General features: G+C 45.6%; 1 protein-coding gene across 9 annotated transcripts in view; it reads left to right on the top strand.

Moving 5' to 3' along the window:
* The window catches only part of ZC3H18 (zinc finger CCCH-type containing 18), a 50,830-nt gene that overhangs the window by 5,876 nt on the left and 25,810 nt on the right, over positions 1-19,144 (top strand). For 3 of the 9 annotated variants that reach the window (XM_074582708.1, XM_074582707.1, XM_074582716.1), the window contains exons 3-10: positions 3,293-3,897; positions 7,221-7,305; positions 10,089-10,237; positions 10,538-10,630; positions 11,224-11,381; positions 13,027-13,059; positions 14,635-14,761; positions 15,938-16,236. In XM_074582708.1, coding sequence (XP_074438809.1) covers positions 3,307-3,897; positions 7,221-7,305; positions 10,089-10,237; positions 10,538-10,630; positions 11,224-11,381; positions 13,027-13,059; positions 14,635-14,761; positions 15,938-16,236 — 1,535 coding nt within the window. In that variant the 5' untranslated portion in view covers positions 3,293-3,306. The remainder of the gene's footprint in view (positions 1-3,292; positions 3,898-7,220; positions 7,306-10,088; positions 10,238-10,537; positions 10,631-11,223; positions 11,382-13,026; positions 13,060-14,634; positions 14,762-15,937; positions 16,237-19,144) is intronic. The other 6 variants (XM_074582711.1, XM_074582710.1, XM_074582713.1 and 3 more) reach the window with 3 other exon arrangements.

Below are 19,144 nucleotides of genomic sequence, written 5' to 3'. Positions count from 1 at the left end.
AACTTGGAGCAAACAGCCCTTGGAGGCTGGCTGAACTGTGGCTCTCACCAAAATCATCTGGTGTAAAAGGTGGCGTAGGAACTATAGAAGTGCTTCGGTGCGTTGTTGTTTCACTGCCTGTGCAGATAGAGGCACTGGCGAGGACATAAAGCCTGTTGCCAAAGGGAAACTTGCAGGGAAAATACCCACCAAAAGCGGACTGCCTGGATTTCGTGAACTGTTTTCAACTGGGCTGTCCTTTATTGTGTTTCTTATCATTTCTGCCGATGGAAATTAATAGGAAATTATTGTAACTGACAGATTCACTAGATTTTTATAATAGCTTTAATAGCTGCCAGTGGAGGTGAATGTTTTATACATATCACCTTAGCTGGTGGTGGGAACGTGTTCGTATCTGTTTTCCCCTGTCCCTCTGAAGGTCTCGATTTCAAATGCAGGAAGGCATGTAGTTCACTTAAGCAGCACCAAAGAAAAAGCATGTATTTGCAAGAAATCAGAAAACAAATTTCCTGAATACATCTGCACTTGACAGCTTTTGTATTTCTCCTGGCCTCTTAAGGCTGACCTTTCAGATGTAATACGCTAAGTTGTTCTACATGCACGCAAAGTGTAACTTCTCAGGCACTTAGGCAATTAAAATTGCTGCCATAAACTTGCTCTTAAAGCCAGTAACAATTTGTGCAAGCATTTATGAACTCAGCATCCACCTTTATGGACTCGGTAAGAATATAATTTGTTTCAGATTACATCCTATTTAACTGCCCAGAGCTGCTATCACTGGGAGGCAATCGCTCTTTTAATTTGGCTTTTAATTTTTCAGTAACATCACAACTTTTGGTTGTGAGCAAGAGCAAACTTCTTCGAATGGGCAAAGAAAAGAGTAGCTGGTAGGAAGCTCAAAATGTGACTTTTCTGCTGCTCGGGGCCCCACTGAATGTTTAGATCATCTTTGCATTCATCCATTGGCTGATACTTGTGTAGGGTTTTGAAGACTTGGAGGTAGAGCAAAGTTGTTGGGTACGAACACACAGACTTGTGCTGCTTCTGGGAGTGCTTTTTCTTTTTGCTTTTTGAGAAATGTTCTTAGCTCCTTCTCTGCAGACTTCCCATAGTATAACGAGCAGCGTTTTCTCGAGTGTGACTTTCATCTTGAGAGTTTGCTGCAAATACCAGCTAATAACGTCTTCACTTCGCAGCGAAGGCAAGAGATGTTATCTCAGTGATGACAGTGCATCTGGCAGTGCGCAAGACACAAATACAACAGCCCTGGTCCTGGCACATTTGTAAAGAAGCAGATGAGTAGCCCGGGTAACAAAGTTGTAATGCCTTCCTGATTTCCAGGTGTGGGCTCTTAACACATGGAAGAGATGCCACATGTTCCCTGCGCTTGTCCTCCTGGCGTGTTTCATCACCGAGATCCCCAATTCTCTCATTACCAAAATGTTTGGGGTTTCAGATGCTGGGAAGGCTTGGATTTGGTTTGGTCGTGTTTACAGTGCGTGGCGGTCTGTTTGGATGCTGTGGCTTGCTGGGCCTTCTGCCTGTCTGCTCTTGCTCTTTGGTGGTAAATAACAACCTTTACTGTGCAGAACCAGTCAGAGGGGCGTAGCAGAGAAAAGTGACGGGGTGGGTCACAAAAAGGTTAGGTAGCGCAGAGCTTCAGACTTTTATTTCTTGAAGGATTGCTGGATGTATTTAAAGGACCTACCAGAGTCTTGTATTTGGAGCATTTCTGCTCCAAGGGTCTTAAAAATAGTGGGTAAAAATCTGGTCATTTATGCCATGTTTTCGTTGCACCAGCAGTAAATGTACTTGCAGGGAGGTTGTAGCTAGGAGCAGCTGAAGTAAAACATGGTACATATTACAGTGAAGAAAACATGTTGATTTGCAACCCTGTGGCTTTTCTTTAGACCTAAATATACTTCTGTAAACCTTCGGTTTGTCTTTGGCTTTTCATTTCTGTCTGATGGCTGCCCGAGCTTGTTCCTGTAGAGACCTTTGGGTTTGGAGGAGGAGGTGGCATATACTGAAACGGTGAATTTAGTCCCTTGGAAAGGGGCCACCTTGAGAGGAGCCAGTGCCTCTGTTGAACTGTTCCTCTGGTACAACCAGAGACCTGTGGTGGGTGCTTTTATCTCTCTTCACTGTTGTCTGCCTTGGTGCTCAAAAACCTTATCTGAGATACCTTTCTCAGCTTGGGCTCTTCTGAGGTTGGTTATTGCTGAGGGGAGCGAGGAAGGAGTTGCCATCATTGTTTATAGGGCTAAGGACGTGCTACAGCAAGAGACCACAGCCAAAGGGTAAGAGTTTTTAATCACCAAGAGCTTTTGTCTAGATGTGAACCAGTAATCTTCCCAATAAGAGACGGCTCAACCAGTTCCTTGGGTTAGACAGTTCTGCTGTGATTCAGGGGGTGTTTGTTTTCTTGAGGAAAATAAATAGATGTATGGGTTGGTTTTTTTCCTGCTTTACAGCTTGTCCCTTTCTGTCGCATTTATTATGCTTATTATAAGCAGACATCTAATTTTTAACTTGTTCATACCAAGCACATGTTCTTACTGAGCTTCTAGCAAAAGTGCATGATGCAGATAGTTATGGAGTTAATCTGCTGCTTTGAAGGAATTTTGAATCTTTACTGTATAAAGCTCGTGGAGATTAGATGGCAATACCTGCACTGTCTAAATAAAACCTGATTAAAAATCCAAGAGTTTTCATGAATGTGTACTGTCCTTGCTTTCGTATCTGTTCTGGATGCAGTATAACAAGCACTGTAAATACATAGGCTGTTTTTCTAGTGTCACTGTAAGTTGTGCTCCTGTGCCTCTTCAAGAGCCCGCGCAATCTGCAGTAACATGTGCTTATAGTTACAAAATACACCTGAAAACCTGGCCTTATCTTCTGAAGCTCACTCACTTGTTCACAGAAGAAATGCCACTACTGATTGCGCCCGAAATGAGGAGGCTTCCTGGGGATTTCTAATGGCGATTTGGTGGGAGTACTTGTGTGGCCTTACCTATTAGAGCTTATAGGTGAAACTCCAGCCTTGAGCTCCACTGTTGTATGTGAGGGTAGCACACTTATCTAGTCTGGGACAATACTGGAATCAGTTCTTTATCCACTTTAAACTCCTTATTTCCTTCTTGAAGGTACTATGATAAACTATGTTGATGAATTCAAGCAACCTTTTCTTCTTTTGGAGGTAAAATACAAGAGTACAAATCCTGCAAGGTGACCCCTTCTTGACTTCCCAGCTTGTTTCCCCGTAACAAGTGTTGTTTTCTACCCTCTGCAGACTATTGGGTACTGATGGACGTTTCCGACAGCCCTGAGCGAAACCCCTGCTCTCCTGATGAAGAGGACCAGCAACTTTCCGATGATGAAGTCCTGAAGGAGAGTGGTTCAGACCGGGAACTCGATGGAGAGGGCGGGCAAGGCAGTGTCCTGGGAGAAGAGGAGGAGGATGCAGCCAGGGGACTGAGCCATGGTGAAGAGGAGAATCACTCAGATGAAGAGGATCGCTTAAGTGAAACCAAGTCTCAGGAGTCTGACAACAATGAGCAGAGTGGGGAGCTGAAGAGCCCTCCGCCTCGCAAAGGAGAGGAAGAAGACCGGACAAATGACCTTGGTGATGAAGCATCCTCTGTCACCCGCGAACTAGATGAGCACGAGTTGGACTATGATGAGGAAGTTCCTGAGGAACCAAGTGCTGCTGCTGCAGAGGAGGATGGTGAGAAAGCTGCTGGTGAGGATGATGAGGAAGAGGAGAAAGGAGATGATGCCCATGATGATGAGAAAAAATCCAGCAGTAAAAGTGATGATGAAAAGGATGGCCAGGATCCCCTCAAGGAGAAGAAGAAAGAAGAAGATGATGGAGAAATTGACGATGGGGAAATTGATGTAAGTAGGAGCAGCTCTGCGGTGGGTAGAGCCCTGCAGGGAGAGACCTGTCCTTCTGTTTCAGAACTGTTTGGCTCTTAGACTGCCATGCCTTCTTTCATCTTTGACGTGAATATCTGTGTTAGCTGCATCCCTAGTGTGCAAGTAACACACTTTTTCTGTGGAGGTAAGACCATGCTATGTACCAAGTCCTAAACTTAGTGGCTAGGATGTCTAGTGCCGTGTACTATGGAAGAGCTTTGTGCCGAGTATTGTTAGAGCCGTCAGAAATAAGCTTTGTTCCCTTTGAATATGGAAGGGCTCCAGTGCTTTAAGAAACTGTTCTGCCTCAGCCCTCAGAGGACTTTTGAATGATGCTGACAGCAAATTACTTAGCTATGGATTAGGCGCTCATAAGCTGTCTCATCAGTTTAGGTTGAGAGGCTGGTGCTGGAGAGTGGCTGCCGTGTGCTGGAGGCCTCAGGTGTGTGCGGGAAGCCCGTGGCCCTGAGCTGTTTGTTGGGCTCTAGCAGCATCTGGGTGTGTGGAAGAGGAACGGAGGGTGCTGAGCTTTCTAGAAAGTGCCTGACCAGCGCGTTGTTTGGGTGATGTATGTGTTCAGGGCTGTGCAGCCCCAGTAGCTACTGTTTCACAGCTGAGAACAAATGCAGCTATTTAGAAAAATCAAAAACTGGGTTTGATTGCATTAGTGCTTAGGACACGTAGCACTACTTATCCATGCTTGTCTTTGGGTAGGAAGCACTGCAATACAGCAGTTGTATTTAATACAGCTTAATACAGTTTCCTTCTTGCAGGCAGAAGAAAACAGGACAAGGTGGTTCTAGCAGTAGAATAGAAACCCTTCTGTGAGTTCCTGGTCTGGTGGACACCTTACTTGAATCTGAATAGCGTTAGTGAAAAGTACCGCGTAGAGAAATGGCCGTTCCAGAGCACCTGACTGGCTCTGCTCTTTGCTGTCCGTGCCAAAAGTGCTCCTGCAGCGGCAGACCAGGCTGGGGCAGTGCTGTGACAACATCCTGGTGACCAGGCGAGGAAGCAGTGGGCTGTGGATGGGGTCACTGGTGGGGCTTCTCATTCAGGGTGGGGAGGGTTCAGACTTGCCTTCCAGTCCCCACTGCTGCGTAGCTGACCCGGGCACGTGCTCGGGAAGCTCGCGGGGCCTCGCTGTGGGGAGACCCTGTTCCCTTTTTATTGAAGAGTCATATATTGTTTATTTTTTTATTGTAATGGTGCTTTGGCAAGTTCTGTTGCTTAAAAAGCTGATGTAATTTTTCTTCATTGCGCCCATTCTGGCAGGTGATTTTGTTAAACGCTTAGTATTTCCCAAAACTTTTGTGTATTTCTGATTCAGTTAGAAGGAATTTCAGCGTGTTGTGGGAGAGTCCAGGCAGGGGGGAAAAAAAAAATTCCTGGAGTCCTGACTCCATGCCTGCTTCTTGATTAAAATATGAATGCTTCCCTTTAGAGTCTAAGGCATTCTTGGGAGCACTCTCCTTACAAAGCACAAGATGAATCTGTACTCTGGTTTTCATACATTAACTCATAACAGGGTTCGCAGCTGCCTGATTCCAAGGAGACCTCACAGAAATAAATACTTTCCCTTTTGTTCAAGTACAGCATTTGCAAAGACTTCACACGGTTCTTTTGAAAGAAGCAGAGTTGAGCTGGTTATACCATTCATGCGTTGCTGAATGCCATCCCCAGCTTCGGGGGGAACTGTTAAATCCCTGTATTTTATTCTGCTTTCAGAGTTCTGTCTTGGAGAGGGGGGAATATTAATGCAAATTTTGATTTGAATATATGTGTAGTCTTTAAAATCTGCTCTTGTTCAGGAGAGATCTCCTTGTATTGCCCTCAGAGGAACGCAGCAGAAGAGGCTGTTAACCCATCTCTCTGTACATCCTTTGTTTATCTACAGCCGAGTGATGGTTTTTCCTCCTTTCCAGCTGCTAAATTGATCAAAGTACATAACTTTCTTAATCTTTTCCATGTAGACAACTGCTGTCGCTGCCACAGGGTTGCTGCGATTGCCACGCAAAGGGAAGGCCTCCACCAGATGCTCCCTCTTCAGCTGTGTTTCATATGCTGAAAACGTCTGTGGTGGTGAAATGGAGGGAGACCGAGGGAAAGCCAGGGTGCCTTTTAGGATAAATAACTGATTTCCTTGCCAAATACCTCTGAAAACTCTCTGGTCGTGTATGCCTTTGCCTTCTGCATAGCCACCTCTTTTAACTCCTTTTGACTTTTCAGATGCAGCCTAATGAAGCCAGGAAAGGGTTTTTTCCCCCTGGAGAACAAAGGCAAAGGCTGGTACTTCAAAGTTTCAACAACTTTCTTCTGGAAGTGTTTCATGACTGTTATTTCATGCTTATCATTGGTGGTTCTTAATCTTTGAAGCAACCTCCATCTCCCAGAGTTTCTTCCTGGGGCTGCTGTGCCTGGGGATAATGTAGTTTCGTTAGAGCTGATTCACAAATCCTGTGTGGAGCTGAGGAGTGGAAGGGAAGGTTGTCCGGTTGTTTCCAGAGAGGACTGGAAGAAACACGTGTGACTTCTTTTCCTGAAAAGCTCGTGTGCGAGATTGTCGCTCAGCGTTGTGGGGAAGCGTTTTATAATTACTTATTTTAGCAGCAGTCATCCTTCAGAACCTGACGTATAGGTGTGTGCTGTCTGTATTGCGTTATTGCATTAATGCAGGAACACCACTGTGTATTTTAAATCAACGCACAGAAGGTTTAGCTTGAGCTAAATAGTGGTGACGTGAGTGCTGAGTGGAGGACAGCCAGTTTAAAGGCTCTGAAGGGTAGTGGTGTTACCCACGCCAGCGGAGCCGCGGTAGCTGTCGGGGTGTGTGTGTGCCGTTAGCCCGTGGGAAGGAAGGGCAATGCCATTTAGCTCATTTATCTCGAAAGACTGTGAAGCTGCCTCCAACTGCCTTGCACGTCAACTAAAAGTGCGCGGCCAGCCTCGTTCAGCTGAGGTATGAGAGCTTAATCCACTGTTCTGTTGATTTGGAGCCTTTAAGCGTCTGTCGGGTAAAATGATGCAGCTTGAAACCTCGGTCTGTGGTGTGGCACCAAGACGTCCATAATGTCTGAAGGGTTTTGCAGTCACCTTTGAAACACTGAAGTTGATGCATCTTCCTGTTCGTAGCAGTACATTGCGAAGATGCTCAGGGGTATTTATTGTAACTTTATATTGCTTTTCCCTTGTGTTTTGCTCCAGGGTGTGTTTTCAGTGACTGATATTTGACCATATTGTGAAATGTCAAGTCACTGCAGAAAACGCACCACGTGAAATGTCAGCTTGTCTGTCTCTTCCAGGATGATGACTTGGAAGAAGGAGAAGTTAAAGACCCCAGCGACAGAAAAGTGAGGCCACGTCCCACCTGCCGATTCTTCATGAAAGGTAATGACATGCTGTAATGGCGGAAGAAAACCAAAGATGCTGTCATTTTTCTTGTTTGGTTTTGTACCCATTAAGCTGCTGTCTGTGTGATGAATTCTGCCCCAGGTGTCCTCAGTGTCACCTTTCTGTTCCTTGGTAGCCAGATGCTGAATTTACATAGACCCATTATGCAAAAATTGCTTTGCCCTAAGTATGGTGAGCTCAGTAGAAGCAAATAAAGGAAAAACTCGCTAATGTTTTTAAAACAGCGTGGAGTAAAACTGCTTGGGCTGATTTAACTGTCAACTATTGCTTAGAGGTTATTCTGTGGAAAACAAAGATTCGTTATTTCTTATCAAGCTCATGCCTTGCCAAAACGTAATTGTTTCTTGCAATCCCTTATCCATCTCACTTCCCCAGTTCCTAAAAGACATTTTCATGAAATTTAAAAATTGAAAATAGGGCTAGAAATACTGCTTCCTGGTAAGAAATATGACGCATCATGGTCATAGCTACCGAGCTGCTGCAGCCCTTGTGTCTGGTGACCAGGTTCCTGTGTTGCCTATGTAGCGGTGTCAGGTTTTGGCAACTCGCATCGAGCTGTTTTCAGAAGCCCCAGTGAGACGGCATGCTTGAGGGGTGGTGTTGGACCTGACACGGTGAGGCGTGCTGGTGGCCAGTACTTCCACTGGGCTGAGGAAACGGTCAGCTGGGAAAAAGTAATCCTCATGTAAACAGAAGCTTTTTCCTCAAGCCGGAAGATTGCTCCATACTGTACCAGATACCACGTGTCTGAAATATGGTTGGGATTGTCAGCCTCAGTTGGAAGGAATTGGGGTGGGAAATCATAAAAAAAGTATTTCTTACTGCGCGTGAGACCTGAGACTTGAAACTTTTAAATTTAACCAGTTGGGTTTTTTAACTCTTAATAGGATATTCCCCAAAGCTTGTGCAACTGCACAACAGCTATCTTAGACTGTCCTGCTTTTCTTTAGTGTAGAGAGTAGGTCTTATAAATATTTTCTTACTTTAACTGATTATAGCTCTCTTCCTCTTCCTTCAGCTTCATCTCACTTAATGTTTGCTCGTTTACTTGGGTTTATTTACAATTGCCCGTGAAACAACTTATGAAAATCTGAAATTAAAAGAAGGGTGGAGAACAGGGTGGAGTCTCTCACTCCTTGCGTCAGTGGCATATGCAACGTAAGGAACTGCTTAGGGGGTTTCCAGAGACGTGACCATCAGATATCATGTACTTGGCTTCCTGAATGTCTTCCGGTATCAAATTTTCTGCCTGTGCTGAGACACGAACGTGTTGGTGATGATGGTGGAACAGGGAAGTCCCTCGGCAAGGAGAGGTGTTTGTTCCTGAATCCTTAGCGTGACGTACGCCTCCATGCAGCATGGAAATATTTGACTGAGTCAAAGTTCAGACTGCAGTTGTTTTTTCTTTAATTTGGCGTTGGTTCAGATAACGTTGACACTCGCTCACCCCATAAAGGCTTTATTGCCACCAGGGAGGTCAGGCACGGCTCACCTGGGACCTTGAAGACGTCCAGATTTTTGTCCTTGCTGTGTCTGAGCACTCCTGTTGCGGTGTCTGTCCAGTGGCAGGAGTGACTAGCTTATAAAGCCTTCCAGTGAAGTGGTTTGATGTGTAGCCACCTTGACATACGTAGCAGGGCCCCTTGACCCTTCAGTAGGAATAGCAAGTGTTTGCGTCGGTGTCCGGCAGCCCCTACACCCGCTGCTCAGGCATTGAGAAAAGAAGCGTTGCTCCGTGAGCTGCTGTGCAAAGGGTTTTGTGCTGTCCTGATGTTTGACAGTATCAAAAAAAAGATTAAAAAAAAAAAAAAGCATCCAGTGTTAGCTCTGACCGAGAATACCAGTTTGTGGTTAATCTGGGATGGATGAGGAGCATCTCCAGGGACCCAGGTGCAGTGTGAATTTCTGACGTGTTGCCCAGCTAGCCAAAATCAGGGTTTCCTCCTTGGGCCCCGGCAGTGTTAACTGCTCCATTGCCTCTAAAGTCAGTGTGCTGATGCGCGAGCTAGCGCAGAGTTAGTGATGACTTTGTGATGCAGTCGTCCACAGGGAAATCTGCAAAATGTCTGTTGCCTGATGTTGAGTGGATCAACACCCAGAAGGAAAAAAAGGTGGGTTGCCTTAGAAAAGGCAAGTTAAAGTTGGGAATTAGCTTTGTATTCTGTTAGAGACTCCTGAGTGTTAGCATCTCTTTGGGGGTGGTACGTGAAGCTAATGAGCAGCTTCAGATTTGTCCGCTGCCCTCCGTAGCGATGTCTCCTTTCCTGCTTTGTGCTGGCATGCCTGCGGAGTGGGTTGGAGAGAAGGCTTTGAGGTACTTCATGCCTCGCCAGAGAGCTGTTTATTTTGAATGCTCTGTGATGCTTTCTTTGCTGTCAGATTATATCCATTGGTTTCTGTAAAAGGTGAAGCTCCTAACTTGAAGTGTTTGTTGTTAGTAAGACTTGAAGAGCTCACAGGCTTATTACTGCATTTGCTTAATGGTGTGTGTGCAGCCATCCCTCCCTTCTCCCCACCACAATAAGGTTCTTGTACGTTCGTCCATCTGCGACTGGATCTGTTTGTCCTCCCTGGGAAGGTGGGGGGTGGCGAGTGTCTTTCCACGTGTGTGAAAACAGGTAAATCCTCAACAAAGCTGGAGAGAAGAAAAGTCTCATGCCTGAAACAGCATTATTCCTTGGCGGGTTTCAAATGCTTGTGGGGCTGAACAACCACTTGCTGTAGGCACACAGGAGTCTAACAGAACTGTATTTCCGCAGGTCACTGTACTTGGGGCATGAACTGTCGATTTATTCACCCTGGCGTGAATGACAAAGGAAACTACTCCTTGATCTCCAAGCCTGAGCCCTTCTCCCCAAACGGTGCTCCTCCTATTGGCCCTCACCCGCTGATGCCAGCCAACCCTTGGGTATGGACGTCTTTTGTATGAATTTATGGCTTCTGCACCTAGCTTTTGTCTCCTGCTCTAGGCGAAAGGAAGATTTTGTTTGAGCTAGTACTTCAGCAAAATTCAATACATCTGTTGGATATGTGATTTTTAAAAGGTGGTTTTGAAGTTGCTAGTAGAGGGGAATAATTTTCCATGTCCTGCTGATAAATCTCCAGCCTATCTGAAGGTACTCCAGGGTAATTGTTTACAAAGTGAGTATTTGCTACTTAAAACTAACGTCAAGTGTCTGTCTCCTTCCTCTTCTCGCCTTTATAACAGGGAGGGCCAGTCGTTGATGAAATCTTACCTCCACCCCCTCCAGACCCTCCAACAGAAAGTGCCTGGGAGAGAGGACTCCGGCATGCTAAAGAGGTAAATGGCATCCTCAGGAAGTAAACTGACTGTCTCCAAACTCCACTGGCCTGTTTCATTGAGAGCAGGGAACTAGAAAAGCTCTTTTTGGAGCATGTAGTGTCTTGGTCTCTTTAAGAAGCCTTCCTTTGGCCTTTCAGCCTATTAACTGCATCTTGTTATATATGCCAGTCAAGAGGAGCTGGCATCCAGGTTTGGGTTTTGTGTGTTAACATGAGCTAGGGAATGTTTGTCCCTGAAGTCAAGCCTTCCACAAAACAAAACTTTTTAAGCTGATCCAATTTCTCGTACTTCAGTACCTGTGTCTCCAGCACCTATAGCATCCATGTGCCTGATCATTGCAGAAAATGGGGTCAGCACGTGTGAAAGGTTTATTGCCTGTCCGCTGCTCTTCTGAGCTGATGGAACACTGAATTACGCTTTCTATGTCAAGAAAACTCCAGTGTCCTGCACGATCATGAGACTTGGGCAGAAGAATGATTCTGTAGTTGAACAGCAGGTTTCTCCCAAGTGAAGGATTTCTAATATTGCAGTTTCTCTGTGCCTCAGAAATGTTCTCTCTTTACAAAGTTTATATTTTTACGTTATGGCAGGTATTAAAAAAGGCAACTATGAGAAAAGAACAGGAGCCTGACTTTGAGGAGAAGAGGTTCACTGTGACTATTGGAGAAGACGAGCGTGAATTTGACAAAGAAAACGAGTTTTTCCGTGACTGGAATTACCGCATCACCAGAGACGTCAGAGATCCAGCGTAAGATGCAGTCTTGTTTTTGCCACGTGGAATGGATGGGTGGGAAATGTAGTGCAGTATGGCAGTCTTCAGTTAACTTGTTACTCCAAATCGGAGGAATGCTCACCTCAGAAAATGGAAACAGCTTCCATTAAGCACTACGTACACTAGGTAAAAATTTGAGCTGCCTCCACTCACTTCAGTTTGACACCACCTTCTTTTACCGTCGTCTTTAAGCCTTTCTGCCTTCAATGTCATTGTCACGCTTGTCCCTCAAGGGCACTATCTAGTTGTGCATTACCTACCTCATGCCAGTTCATTCTCCTGACTTTTTTCCTCCTATATTTTTTTATTCCAACCCATGAAAGTTTTAAAATGCTAAAGCCAGGGTTGCAAAGTGAGAGTATGCTCAATGTCCAGGAGCTTCAGGGCAGCAGTTGTACTGTCTCGACCAGCTGGATTTTTTATTTGCAAGGGCATTGGCACAGTAGCTGATCTTAACAAACGTCTTGTCCAGTCCCAGATAAACTACTTAGTAAGACGCTGGTCAGAAAGCAAACCTGTTAGCTGCCAGGGCATGGCCTGGGCCAAAACAAACACCCTAAACTTAAGTGCTTAGGTGATTGGTTTTTGAAGGATGTAAAACGTTGGAGACCTCAGACACGCTCCTGTCACGACTGAGAGCAGGCAGAAGAAGGTGCGATGACAAATGTCAGCTCTGAGAGACTTGCGTAGTAGCTCTTGACCCAAGAAACGGAATGGAAAAACAATTTTTGTGAGGCTTGTATTCTGCAGGAATACAGGCGAATCTCTGTTTCTCTCTTGCTTACGCATCCTCTGTTCTTCCTACATGTACAGATTATGGATTATTTCTACTTGCTCACAGAGAAAGTGTTTGCAAGGCTTGGTTCTGTCTATTTTAGCGTGAGTGAAATGCAAAAATAAAAGTCTGAAAAGCAGCAGGTTAAGCTTTTGGTCAATAGTCTTTGATTTGTTCTGGAGTGCAGTTCCTTTCCTCACCTTAAAAAGAAGCTATCTACGCAGTTCTGCGGACTGTAACAAAACAGCTGCCCCATAGTAATTTTTTCCTGTGTAGAAATTGGTCTGTATCTCAGTCTTCGCTGCTTCTGCGAAGGCTTTCAGTTGCACCCGGGACATATTACCACCACTGCTCTGTGGGTTGACCATACAGTGTCTTTATTTCATGTTTGTATATGAAAACTAGCATCAGCGTTCTAGTTGTTTTATGCCACTGCCTCGTTGATGCAAGAATTGTTGTGTTAGGTACAGAACTTCTGGGGCTTTTTTTTTTTTTCATATAGTCAAGAAAAAAGTGTATTGCATGTAGCCAGTGTTAAACAGAAGTAATTAAACAAATGGGATACCTGAAAATTCAAGCACCTTCGTGAATAACCAGACTGTGACATTAAAATGTCTTCACTGTGTGTAAAGGTGAAAGTTATGAAGTTGCTGCTGCTGTAAACTCTAAAAAATAGTGATTTTTCTCACACACACACGCACCTTATTGCACAGATTGACACCTTGCAGCAAACTAACCGCTGGTGGTGCGGCTGGGATGTTAATAAATGCTTTCAGGACTGTCTTGTGACATATGAAGATGTCTAAATAGTTCATGAATCCCTTTTTCTTTTTTGAAAAACTATAGGGAGGTGGACATCAAAGAAAACATTAACTATGGGTAAGCAGGTCTTTGATTCCAGTACTGTTGCAACTGTAAGAAAATACTCTTTTTCCTTTCTCCATTGCACTTCTGAAAACTTCCCAGGCCACAGACCGCTGTCCTACCAGGTGTGGTGGGTGGTTTATTCACTGTATGGATGTAGGTGATATGAATTATTTGCCTAAGGATTTAAGCACTGAATTATTTAAATGCACGGCAGTGATGCTTGTTTAAATGAATAAAAAGTCCACAAATGCTATAGGAAGAGACTGAGGAGATTTGGATTTGAGGCTGGGTTAAAAAGTAATGACTTTCCTCTTTTTGGTGTAGCTGGAGATTTTTTGTGTCTCTTTGAACACCTGATGTCACTGAATCCAGACAGTGGTCTGGTTGGCATCAGGAGTTTGTTGTTGAATCAAGCATCAGTATTCAAGGTTCCCTGGTGCTCTTGCCCTTGGCTTATCATCTTGGACAAAAGTAGAAATCTTAAACCATTTTAAAGCACTGAGAGAAATATAGGTAGCCACTTGATTTGCAGGGCAGCACTTCCATCTCAGCCTGGTTTAGATTATTTGGCACTTTATTTAAAATGCAAAAGTGGGCCCTTTATTCCTCTTACTTACAAGTCACAGTCTCATTATGGATAATTTGGAATTTGGGAGCACTTGCTTTATGACCTTAGTTCTGCCACTGGCTCCTCTGTGGCCCTGGAAGTTTCTTGTTCCCTGTACCCACCTCCCCGTCTTTACAGTGGATCTGGTATTTTCACTGCAGGTGGCTGGCAGGGCTTGGATAGTGTTGAGTACGTGAATTAAAAGCATCGAATAATGTTAATAGAAATCATCAAATGGAGGAAACGTTACAGACTTAAAGGAGGGTGGGCTTTAGATCCTTTTCCTCCCCCAAAGTAATTACAGTTCTGCAATTGAGCAGGGTGTGCTTGCCAGTTCGTTTGTGTGCTGGAGGGCCAGCACCTGTTTTCCACTGGAGAATTGCAGCTGCAGATGTGGTTACCTTCATTGCATGGAGGGACAGCACATTGCTGGCCTGCCCCCGAAGCTTAGCTTCTCCCGGTGGAAAGCTCAGCAAAAGCTCGTGTCCTGTGCTGGTGGCCCTGGGATGCACCCATGGCCTCCGGTGGCTGGGCAGTAGGAGATCACCATCCGTTCCCCTTCTGATGTGAGGGCGCTTGAGATTAGCTGTGTGTGCATGGACAGAAAACGCGGCTCTAAATCAATGAGGCAAAACATGCTGTGTTACATTTGCATACATTTGAAGCGGCTATAAAAAGCAGTTGGTGTTTCTGCATTTTTACCACATTGATTTGAAGGCTGAATTTGGTTCACAGTGTTTCTCTTTTTGTGTTTATCAAGAAAGGTTTGTGCTTTTCTCTGATAAGCTTCTACTTAAAAAAGACTGTTTCTGTCTGTCTGGGATATGTAGAAAATAAACCACTTTGTACGGTCACACTCCATTGAACGTGTTTTTTCTTGTCAGTGCACGGTGACTAAGACCTTACCTAGAACACGTAGTGTTTCTGTATGGCGACAAGGTGATATTTCCTTTTCTAACTTTCCCTGTTTTTCATTGTAGGCTTGATCCCTATACAGATCCCTATTATGACTATGAAATAGAACGGTTCTGGCGTGGTGGGCAGTATGAGAATTTCAGGGTTCAGTATACAGACCCAGATCCCTACCGTAACTACAGAGTAAGTAAGGTAATACTCCTTTCCGCGCTCTTCCTTTCAACTTTCTTCTTGGTACTTTTGGTGCTTGTCGTGTTTCCAGTGCAGTGGTTGAAACGGGACTTTTCATGCATGTTCAAGATGCTTTATCTTACAAATAGTTAATTCTTGACTTAATTCCTGCACAGAACACGCTCTAGGTGCAGGGATGGGAGGACGTTCTGGTTTAGTGTGATGAAGGCGAAAGCACGTCTGAGATGGGAAGATGGTTCCTCTCCATGTGCGCTGGCTGCTCCTCTGCGTACCAGGCAGCTGTGCAGTGCTTACTGCTGCATCTGCAGCCATTCTTGGAAATTTTGGAGAGGGAGGGAGTTTCCAGGAAACAATCTGAATGAGGAACGGTTTGCTTGTTAGTTATTGGGACAGATGGAAAGGATTAGATTTGGACAGGCGTGCTTTGTGTACAGACGGAGGCTCTGGCATAACTGTCCGCCACTGGTGGCATTGCACGTTAGTTGCTTTGAGTCAGAGGAGGAAAGCACCCAGCCAGCCGCTAAAATCCCAGATGCAGTCGGCTGGTGTTGCACTGCCGTAAGGTGTAGAGGTCAACGAAAATAAGACTGGGAACCCTTTCCTTCCCCTTCCTTTTCCCCTCATGCAAACTGGTGTGCCTCGAGAACAGTGTCAAAAATAATAAATCCTGCTCAGTGAGGTCCTTTTCACTGGTATTCATTTCATCCTTTAAAAAGTGGCTGTCCTTGTGCTGTAAGACCTTGCTGTTCTACAGAAGCAGTGCATAAACAGCAGCCTGTCCTCACTGTTGTTGCACTTGGTGCACCATCCATTATTTTCTGGTGCTTGCTTGTAAGTTACTTAGCTTGTTACAAACATGGTTAGTTAGCAATGAGAGTAAATACTTGTAAACATCAGTACATTTATTTAGTAAGCATAATAAGCCAAATTAATCTTTGACTGTTGCCTTTGAAAATTACAACTGTGATGAATACGATGCGGTGGTTTGTTCCTCTCCACTTTCTGCCTGCTCAGCAAACAGCGATGGCCAGCAAGCTCCAGATTATTTATCTCAATACTTTGCCCTAACATAGGAGGGCGCATGTAATTGCTCGCGGTCCCAGACTTTGGAATCTGTCTGCCCACTCTGTTAGATGTTACCACAGCATCATGATGATTTCTCTTCTCTTTTTAAAGGAAAGAGAGCGAGAACGGGAAAGGGAAAGAGAGAACAGACAACGAGAAAGGGAACGCGAGAGGGAGCGAGAACGGGAGCGAGAGCGGCGCCAGCGGGAGCGAGAACGAGAAAGGGAACGGGAGCGTGACAAGGAACGCCAGCGGCGGAAAGAAGAGTGGGAACGCGAGAGAGAACGAGTGAAGAGAGATGAAAAAGACAGGCAGCACAGGGACCGGGACAGGGACCGAGACCGGGACCGGGACAGGGAACGTGAAAAGGAGAAAGAAAAACCAAAGCCCCGGTCCCCGCTGCTACCAAGGTAAGTGTTTGCTGGAATTCAGACTTGACATTTTAGTTGACATTGTTTTATCTGTGGATCACGAACCAGGCTCGTGCTGATCACAGTGGAGGAGATCCCTGTTGTCTGCAACTCTTGAGGAAAGCGGTAGTTTCAAGAGAAAGGCAATGCTTCAAATGAGCCTTGCTGGCCACTAAGTGGAGCTAAAACATCAGTAAGAACCAAGCGTGCATAACCTGACTCTGAAAGGAGAGCATCTGTCCTGTGGGTATGGAGATGTTCAGCTTGTCCCCGTTCCCGTGAGGCTAGAGTACGTCTTGGGAGGTTGACTGAGTCCCCAGTGCTGAGAGAGTCCTGCAGGTGGTGGTGGCTCCCTTTGAGGCCTCGACAAATGTCCTTTGACAAGAAGCAGGCTGCTTTCGGAGTTTGTGGATAGCAAAAGCATCTGGAGAATTAAATAAAACTCCAAAAAGAAGCTAGAAAAACCAAAGGGATTGTGAGCTTTGAAATAATTCTCTGCGAGATGTTACGGTGGAATTGCAGTGTGGAGTCAGGTTTTTTGCCTCCTCCATTTGTTCTGAAAGTCCTAGTTCTGACCTGTGTGAAAGGGAAAATTGAACCAGACAGACTAGAAGTCTAGGAATTTCAAAAGTGAATCCTATTTTGTTTCTCTGTCAATTATTTAAGTACTGTGGCTTACTGATGCACTGTGGATTAAGCATATTTGTAAAGCATTGTATAAATATCACAGCTGAATATAGAACTTGTCGTATGGGAAGTTCTAATGTCACAACATCTTTCCGCTCGGAATCAGGGAGAGGTATCAAATTTCCTGCTGAAGGACATCTCCAGGAAAGCTGATTAGCAGTGTCAGTGTCTGGAGTCTTCTGACAGCGCGTCAAGGAACATGTGGACACACAAGTGTGTGTATGTGCCTCTTGGGGTGAAGAGGGGTGCAGGGAAGCTGTTTCCCAAGACGTATTGGAGCTTCTCCTTCTGCCTGATGTCTGTGTTGTTTCTTGAGCACCAGAGGAAGGTGTGAAACGTGGTGAGCATGGAGAGGAGCGTGCTTTAGCAAAGAACAGGGCTAAGAAGGCTTGGAAGGAGGTGCCACGTGGAATCGCGTGGTTCCAGGTGAGAACAGGGTTTAGTCTTGAATCTCACCCAGAATTTTTATTTGCATTACTAGAGGAAAAGATGGGGCTTGATGATGACCCTTTTTTCCAAGAGGTAGTCACAGTTTCAGAACAGTTTGAAGGTGTCATGTGAGTGCTTTGGTGCAGTAGCAGTGTCAGAGTGGTTATAGGAATACTTCTAATTATACGCAACATTTAATTCTAATCTTTACTTACCATAATTTGTGCACCTTAATTAGCACATTTGCTGTTGGTTCGTGCTCTCCTTGGGTTGGTGATGGAAGAGATCGTGCTGTCCAGAACCATGTGATGATGATGCCAATGATGAAAGTGACATCAGCTGATTGGCAGCTCAGGTTGTTAGTCACTAACCGTCACCGTGACCGGGGTCGCTGTGCGCAAGGCTGGGGCTGCTGGTTGCTCCTTCCCTTGGCACTCGCGCTGGGTCCCGGGGCAGGGCTCTGTGGGAGAGCTTTCGCTGTTTGTGCTGCCCAAGGTTTGCTGGGCAGGAGCGGTGGCCCCATGTTTGCCAATCTTAGATCCATCTTGCCCTGTGTAACCATCTGCGTGAGCCAAGAGATGGGATTTAGAGTGTTTGGGATGTTATATACTTTGTGGATACGGGTTCCCCGCTTCCCTCCTGTGCCCCCCCTCTGCCTTAAGCACCGCTTAAGGGAGCTGTGGGTGCCTCTTGGGTCTCCAAAACAGGCTTCTTAAGAGGAGTCTTGGTAAATTAAAAGTAGTCCTTGATACACCTCTTTGCTTTTCTGTTTTTTAAGTCTACTATTCCTTCTAGAAGCGGATCACAGAGAATCTACCGTTGAAAGCGTCCTCAGCTTTGTCCTGTAACGCAAGGGCTGGTGACTGTAGGGGTGGGCAGAGCCGGAGGGAGGGACAGCAAGCAGGGCCTGCTCTTGGCTTCATTTGTGCAGGACTTTAAAAGCTAGTGGCAAGAAGCATTTGTAACTTTTGTGTTGCATAGGGAGCTAGTTCTGAGCTCTCAAAAAATAAAATACCTTAGGTCAGCACCTACACGCAGTATCTCGTCTTAGAGGAGAGTGGAATTAATGGGAGTACTTACCAGCAAACCCTATGTTGTTGAGGGCAGCTCTCCAAGTATTCTTAATGGGAGTTCAGTTCCCACGGTCCATGTCAACATGAACACACTTACTACAGCGTTTATAGGTGTATGGATGTTGGCAGAGAAAATAAAACTGCAGAAAAAGCTTCTCAAAAAAAAAAAAGTGAAAGCATAATTCAACTTCTTTTCCCTTGGAGAAGACGTCCCTCATCCAGCAGTTTGTGTTTCCCTGCACTGCATTCCCTGGAGGCCTCCGTCATGCTTACGGTGTGACTTGGCTCCGGGCAGCGCCGTTTTGTCCCACATAACCTTTTTGACAGGCTCCAAACTTCCTCGTGGCAGCGTGGCGGTTTGAGCCATCTCACCTTTTCTCCAGATACCTCCGTGCCGAGCTGCAGAGGGTCAGGGTTGGCACCTTGGGATTAAACAGCTCCCGAGTTTGTTTAATGTGTAAAACGCTTGTGATTGCTTCGCGCTTCCTGGGCGGCAGGATGCACGTTAGTGGCGTAGCCGCTTACCTGCGGGTCTATTTATAGATTCCGGGCTTTCCCTAATCACTAGGTCCCAGCTTTTGGCAAGTCCGGCCTTTCCAGGCGTCATGCGGCGATGGGGGCTGGCTCGCGCCGGGCTGCAGGCGGCTGCCCGTTAACATTCCTGCACCAAAGGCAGTGCCGCTTCCAGCAGGAGCCCACGCGGCCCTACTCTTCCCTTA

Source organism: Larus michahellis, chromosome 4 (assembly GCF_964199755.1).
Source record: "Larus michahellis chromosome 4, bLarMic1.1, whole genome shotgun sequence".
Lineage (NCBI taxonomy): Eukaryota > Metazoa > Chordata > Aves > Charadriiformes > Laridae > Larus > Larus michahellis.
The sequence above is the reverse complement of the archived record's forward strand: the minus strand, read 5'-3'. Positions and strand labels throughout refer to the sequence as shown.